The following is a 7,504-nucleotide window of genomic DNA, read 5'->3' as shown; positions in this document are numbered from 1 at the left end:
GTGGGAGACTGTATCAAAGGCTTTGCTAAAGTCAAGGAATAACACGTCCACTGCTTTCCCCTCATCCACAGAGCCAGTTATCTCATCATAGAAGGCAATTAAGTTAGTCAGGCATGACTTGCCGTTGGTGAATCCATGAAAAATGGGTTTGCAACTAAATGACTTTTTTCATGGAAAGTGTCCACTTTCTGCAGAAAACTCTGACTTTCTGTGGAAAAAACACCCAAAACCAAAACGTTTTTCAGTGGGTTTTTCCAGTTAAAAGTTTAAATTCTCCACAGATAACTGAGATTAAAGGTATTTTTTTCCCTTCATTTTCATGACAATTTTCTGCAGGAGGGAAAAAAAAATTCTGATCAGTTCTAGATATAAGGTTAGATGGACCATTGATTGCATCCAGGGTGGCAGAGACTGGGATATCAGACTAGATAGACCATTGATCAGATCCAGCTTGGCAATTCTTAGTGTGTAGCATGTGATTGTGAGTAAGATCACATTCTTTAGTTCCTCCAGATCCCTGGGTTTCTAGTATTTATCGCCAACATACCTTAAATGCACTATACAGTTCATCCAACAGTGGAGCTCTGCCCTGTCATACCTGCTCCCCTCCCTGGCCCACCCACACAATGCCACCTCCTTGCCCAGCCCCCCTTGCCCTTACGTTGGGGCTGGGGTGGCTGAAGGAGGAAGTGGTGTAGCTAGATATTTGCCCATGGACAGGTCCCTTGGACGGGGAGAGTTCTCCATTAGCTATCTCCGGCTAGCCACATAGCACAAGGTGGACTTAGCAGACTGGAGAATGTACCACTGCATCTTTGAACGAGCTATAGCAGGAGATTAAACATGAACAAAAGCCCACAATAGCTCCACAAGCTAATACCACCTTGGACAAGAGATCGAGCTGAATTTGTGAACCAGCTGCTTCTTCTATGGGTAACAACTAAGACATCCCCTTATCTTCCTTCACGGGGAAAATGGGCCTGATTCTCCTCTGCTCCCCGCTGTGTAAATCAGGAATGACTCTGGAATTATGCCAGTGTAAAGAAGCACCCAGTTGGCCTCCCGATGAGCGAGCAGAAGGCACGGGCTGACCTTTCTGTGACGGTGCTGTTAATTCCCCGGTGAGGAAAGCCAGAAGTGATGGGGATGATTTGTGGGCATGACCCGCGTGTGTCGGGGGAAGAGCAGGTCAGGAAAGACATCGCCTATCACACAGTGTGGACAGAGGGAGATTGTGGTTAGGCACCTTCGCCCATAGTCCTTGCAGTGTATCAGCAGTAGGCCTAGGCCCGGAGTCCCAGTTACCCAGCCCTCTTTACACCACTCTAGTGCTGAGAAGAGAGACAAATAGCCTGAGTCGCATTATGCTGAGGCTCCTTTATTCCACTTTGACAGCATAAAGAGGCCTTAAAGGGTGGTGTGACGGGATCTTAGCACAGTCAGATCCAAGCCATTTCCTGAGGCATGCCAGAGCCTGCTGCTTCACACACACCTTTGCAAACTTCTCTATTGACAAATCCAGATGAGATTTTCCGTCATGCACCCGGCACCACTAAACTCATCCACGCTGCAGGGAGCACCCTACATGAAGGAACACACGTGTGTGTGCTAAGCTTTGACCTGTTACTGAGTAACCATCCAGCCCAGTCCAATGCAGGGAAGGGAAAGGGGGCGGGGTCCACTGCAGCTCAGGTGGCTTTTAAACATCGCTAGGAGAGAAAGAGAAAGACAAAAATTAGTCCCTCCTGCTGGGTCACAGAGCGGATTGAGATTGACAGCACTTTTCATCCAACCACCTCAAAATATTGGATGAGGCTCCCTCCAGCAAACTGGAATGAAATCCAGTGAACTCTACTGACACTGATATCATCGAGAACCCCAGAGTCCTTACAATGACTGCGAGTGTCTGCCCCAGCCCCGCACCTTGCTCTGGGGCCATAAAGATGACACAAGAAGAATTGCCCCAGGAAAGGAGCAATGTAAGGCTGGCAGGGGCAGACCTGTGCTGTCCACCTCATAAGTCCCAGTGTATGGGTCATAGGGCGAGAGGGGTAGTCTTCACAGTCTGCGGCCCTGCAGCAATTCTGGGCTGATCCAGGCTGTGAAGCAGCCCTGTTATAAACCAAAGCAGCCCGTGGCTGCTCTAATTTATGCCAGGGGCTGAAGCAGAAGCAGAGCAAAGGTGGCACAGAACAGAATCAGAGCCATTGTCTTTACACCAACAGAAGTGGTACTGCAGGTAGCCATTGCCAGTGGTTTCCATATCACAGGTGCTGGGTGGAGGCGAGGGGTTCCTAGCTGCCAGCCCTGAAAGTTCCTTCTGGGATTCAAGGGTATGTCTACACTGCAATCGGGAGGGGTGACTGCAGCATGGGTAGGGCCATCTGAGCTAGCTTTGATCGGGGTGGTGGCACCAGCTAGCTGCCTGACCATTAGCCTGTCTCTGACCCTAGATAAGTGCTCCAGCAGTTAGTCCAGGCTATTTTTACAGTCACTGCCATTTTTAGCAAGCTAAATCAATCCAAGCCAGCTCAGGTACACGTAAACGAGCTGCAATCACACCTGATTGCAGTGTAGACATACCTTAAGAGTCAATCTGGGGTCTTTCCTTCTTAGGCACCAATGCCAGCATAACACCGACAGACCCCTGTCCTCGGTGGGCGGAATCAAACCTGGGATCTCTGGAGCTTAGTGCATTAGCTTCTACTGCATTAGCTAAAAGCCATATGGCCCTTAGCTAAGGCGGTAGAGCAGACTCATTAATCTCTCTCTAAGTGGTCTCGGTGCCACTAGATGGGACAGAACACCACACCCAGGAGGTGTGGGGGTTACACCAGCAGTACAGGTTCACCTTCAGGGAACCTGCTCAACCCTGTTGGATACAGGGGGGTTGCACAGGCGTAAGTGGTTGGAACAAAAACAGGACCATCTCACTCTTTCAGGGCTGCATTGGATCTACAGGGCCAACAGGAGGAAGTGCAATTTTGTAGGACTGGTTGAAATTCTGACATCAAAGCTGTCGTGCCAACAGACAACCAACCGGGGTTTCACTTTAAATGATCATTTTCAAGGAGAACATCAGCTTTCCTTGAACATTTTTGACTTTTTTCATCCAAAAACCAATCGTAGATCCTCCAGCACTGAGCATTCTGTAATCAAGCCTGGATGCTTTTCTAAAAGATCTGCTCCAACAGGAATTCTTTCGAGGCAGGTCTCTGGCCTGTGTTACACAGGTGGCAGGACTAGATGATCACAATGGCCCCTCTTGGCCTTGGAATGTAGGGAATCTATGAACCAAGCCAACCACATGATCACACCTGTGGAGAGTGAATAGCCAGGCTGTCTATAAGCAGCCCTTTGAAGAGCCCCTTACCTTCTTGAGAGATTTTGCGCCCTCCAAGCTTCAAACATGTCTGTGATGTTCCCCACAACCTGCCCGCTGGGCAGCCGCAGGTCATCAGAGATGTCGCCATTGAAGTTCCCGCAAGGTGCACACAGCTTGTTAGCCAGGCTCTCGTTGACTGTCACCATCACCTCACCGCTCAGGCTGAACAGAATCTTTATTCTAGAGCCCTGGACAATCATGATGGTGCCCTGAGACTCACTTACAGATAAGTTGGATACGTTCACTGGGAGCTGCCTTTGGTGCCCTCTCACCTGGAAGGCACAGACAAGGAGGTCAGAGAAAAGCTGGGCACCATGGGATGGAGTGAGACAGAGATAGTCTATGGACCCCAGTACAAGGCAATGGGGTCTGGAATCGCTGGGTCAGATTTTGCTCTCAAACAAGTGTAAAACCCGAGTAAATCCATTGCAGTCAGGGGAGTAACTCTGGATTGAGACTGATGTAACTGAGAGCAGGATCTGCCCTCCACTCTGGGAGATGAACCTATCTCTTTCCAATTCTTTTTCTCCTCATTGCATGGTGTGACTAAAGGAATCATCTCTCCTTTTTTTCCTGACCCTAACATGGTCTTCGTTAGCTCATATTTCCATAATTAGTGACATTATTTCTATTGCAACAGCACCCGGAATCCCAGAGGTGGTTCAGGACCTCTTTGAGCCAAGTGCTGTACAAACACAGACCAAAAGCACAGTCTTCATCCCAACGAGCTTACAGCCTAATGCTTCATTTTCAGTCAGAAGAAATGTGGGTCAGATCTAATCATATTGACTGTGAAGGGCAGTAAATTGGGGCCATCAGTCAACTGAGGCACAGAGATCCAGCCCAGAACAAGTATTCGACTAGTTCTCAGGAAACCTGGGTTCTGTCCACGGCTCTGTTACTGACTTCCTGTGTGACATTGGTCCATGTATCCTTTATCTCCCTTTGTGTCTATTTAGTTGTATGGTCTGTGTGATAGAGACCCTGATCTCAGGTGAGCAGGGACTCTCAGATCTCTTGCTGTGTGTCTGGGCTGCACCCGGCATAATGGGGCCTGATCACAGTTGGGGCCCCGTTGTGCTGCCATGTGTCCTGATTCCCAGTTTCCCACCCCCCTACTTTAATAGAAATAATAATAATAATAATATATTAACTGGTACAGAGAATATAAAGCCCCTGAGAACATATTTCTTCAGTCATTAGAACCAAACTCAAAGCAGGTTTGTTTTAAAGTCTGTAAATACACAGATTAGAGCTGGAGGGGGGTGGAATGATTTTCCACTATTGCCACAAGTTTTTGAGAGTTTGAAATTTTTTCTCGTCCTGAATCAGTACGGGAAGTCTTCAAAAACTTCGTGAACCAAAAACCTGAATTTTTGCTTGTTTGTTTCGGGCCAATCAAAATGTTTCATTTCAGTAAAGTTATGTCATTTCTAATTTGACTTTTTCCTTTTAACTTTGTTTTTAGACTAATTCGTTTAAAATTTGAAACACAAAGTTATACTGAAATGGAAAACCAGAATTTTTCATTTTGAAAATATTGAAATGTTTCATTTTGAGCATGTGGGAAAATCCTTTTTTCAGAGTTTTTTTCCACTTAGGAGCTTCGTCAAACCCAAGCCTGTTTCACAAAAAGTTTTGGGTTCAACGAACAGGCATATTTTGTCCAAAAAATGATTTATCAAAAATCCTGCCCATAACACAGATATGCATTTTTCATCCTTGTTTCTGGCTGGGACCAGGACTAGATCTACTCAAATCATCATCATCCTGATCCACAGATCTCACACGGTTTACAAAGGTGAGTGTCAACATTCTGTTAACATTCATCCCAGTGGTTGCGTGGTTAAATACCCTCGTGAAGGTCTTTTGCTCACCACAGCTTCCTACAGCTACTGCAGGTGAGACTGCTGGCATGTCAGGAACAGCCTTGCTATTGGTGGCAGCACAAGCTCACCATTAGAGGAGGGGGTTAGGGTCTCCCAGCTCTGTGTGGTGCTTAATTCATTGGCTAGATGAGTGGGCTAAAATTCAGAACGCATGGGTTTTAGTCCCACCCCTGGAAGGGGAGTTGGGTCTAGTGGATTAGAGCAGGAGTGAGCTGGGAACCAGGACTCCTGGGTTCTTGCTCTTGGAAGGGTCTAGTGGGTTTGAGTGGGGGGCTGGGAGTCAGAACTTCTGGGTTCGATCTGTGGCTCTGAGAGAGAAGTGGGGTCTAATAGGGGTGAGCTGGGAGCCAGGACTCCTGGGTTCTATCCCTGGGTCTAGAGGTTAGAGCAGGGTCCTAACAGGAGTCCTGCACTCTATTCCCAACTCAGTCACTGACTCACCGTATGACTTTGGGCAGATCACTTCCCTTCAATAAAGCAGGGATCTTAATAGTGACTCACCCCCTCCCCCAGATTTTTGCCCCTCCCCCTTGGTTTAGGGTGTGCTAACCCAGCCTCCTCTTACCCAAATCTCCTTTTTCTTATTGACATGGATAAGATCCTCGCCGAAGAAAACGGAGATGCCATCAGGAACGGCCAAGCCACCTTCTCTGAACACACTGACCACCATTCGGAACCAGGGGAGGTCGACCCCTTTGCAGAGGGAAGACACCTCATAGGCCCCGTCAAGGAGGACTTCCCTCTCAACACCATCAAAGGAGGTGAACCATATTCCTGGGGCCAGCGTGCACCGGCCCACCTGCTTCACGCAGCTGCGCACCCCATTCCTGAGCATGCATTTCTCCTCTTCGGTACAGTTTGTTTCCTCACAGATGACCTCGCCTGAGGCGTGGCAGGTGCAATTCTCGGAGCAGTTGCTGGACACATAGCTCTCCCCGGCCTTCAGGGAAATACCCAGACAAACAACTTTGTTAAGTGAACACAAAGGGAATCACACCTCGGCAGGAGGGACTGGAAGCAGCAATATATAGAGCTATGGGAAAGTCCCGCCGTGAGAGGATCAATAGAGAGAAGACTTCAAGGACTTCCAGAAGCAATAGCTTAGCAAGGCTGATCACAGAGAGAAAGAGCAGGTGGATACAGCAGAAATAAAGAAAGCAAGGTGTGGGATTGACCGGTCTCCACACTGAGGTCTAATAACATCAAGTCCCAACACCTAGCAACATCCCCCACCCAAGGTCTAACAACAAGGGGGACGGCTGCAGTATGATTTGCCAAACAGAAATTAGGCTTAGTCCCACCAACACTTTTCTTTACACACAGTCAATGCTCTTGTTTCCCAGGAGCCAGACTGGAGGGGAAGAGCCTCATATTCCACTCACTGCCCCCCTGAACTAAGGCTGGATCGGAGCTGGTCCCCTGGAGAGGAAAGGCTCCATCTCGCATTCCCCACCCACCTAAGCCAATCAATCCCCCGACCCTGGGCTGGATCAAAGTCCGATGCCCCTAGAGGAGAAAGGCCCTGTGTCCCATTTCCCCAACCCACTACGCCAGGCAGTCCCTCTGACCTGGGGCTGGCTCAGAGCTGGCACCCCTAGAAGAGCAAGGCCCTGTGTCCCATCCCCTGTCCCCCTAAGCCAGTCAGTCCCCCTAGCCTGGGTCTGGATCAGGGTTAGACCCCCTGGAGGGGAATGGCCTGTTTCCCATTCCCTAGACACTTCCCTACTTTACACTTGCTCAGTCTCCAATGTGCTGGACAGTTTCATTCCCTCATGGTATTTCCTTCCAGATCTGTTTTACAATCTCCTGCAAACAAGCTTCATCTCAATACCTGGCTCTCTGGATACCTGTCTGATCTGAGCCCATGCTCAGAACCTTCTGGGAGTCACATTATATCCCAGGTTACCGGGTAGTTCCTTAGATCAAGCCACCGAGGCTGCTTAGAGAGGTCCATAAACTGTGAGCATCGTTGATCAAGTCTGCCCTGCATGGGCAATTACACAGAACCAATGAGACTCCCAAAGACCTGACACCCCCACAGGATGCTCTGAGCTCAGCGTAAAGCCAGGAAAAGATCTTCTGGGAGCAGCCTTTGCTTTGAGAAGAACAGGAGTACTTGTGGCACCTTAGAGACTAACAAATTTATTAGAGCATAAGCTTTTGTGGACTACAGCCCACTTCTTCGGATGCATATGCATATGCATCCGAAGAAGTGGGCTGCACTTCTTCG

The 7,504-nt window shown here is 48.6% G+C and overlaps 1 protein-coding gene across 1 annotated transcript in view; it reads right to left on the bottom strand.

Moving 5' to 3' along the window:
- Positions 1-1,357: 1,357 nt before the first annotated feature.
- Positions 1,358-7,504, bottom strand: part of LOC117869539 (IgGFc-binding protein-like) — a 326,696-nt gene continuing 320,549 nt past the window's right edge. Inside the window, exons 41-42 of the mRNA XM_034756462.1 lie at positions 3,374-3,657; positions 1,358-1,709 (exon numbers count right to left, since the gene is read on the bottom strand). Coding sequence (XP_034612353.1) covers positions 1,700-1,709; positions 3,374-3,657 — 294 coding nt within the window. The 3' untranslated portion in view covers positions 1,358-1,699. The remainder of the gene's footprint in view (positions 1,710-3,373; positions 3,658-7,504) is intronic.

The sequence above is a fragment of the Trachemys scripta genome, chromosome 24 (genome assembly GCF_013100865.1).
Source record: "Trachemys scripta elegans isolate TJP31775 chromosome 24, CAS_Tse_1.0, whole genome shotgun sequence".
Classification (NCBI taxonomy): domain Eukaryota; kingdom Metazoa; phylum Chordata; order Testudines; family Emydidae; genus Trachemys; species Trachemys scripta.
Note: the sequence above shows the minus strand (reverse complement) of the source record. Positions and strands in the feature narration are given on the sequence as shown.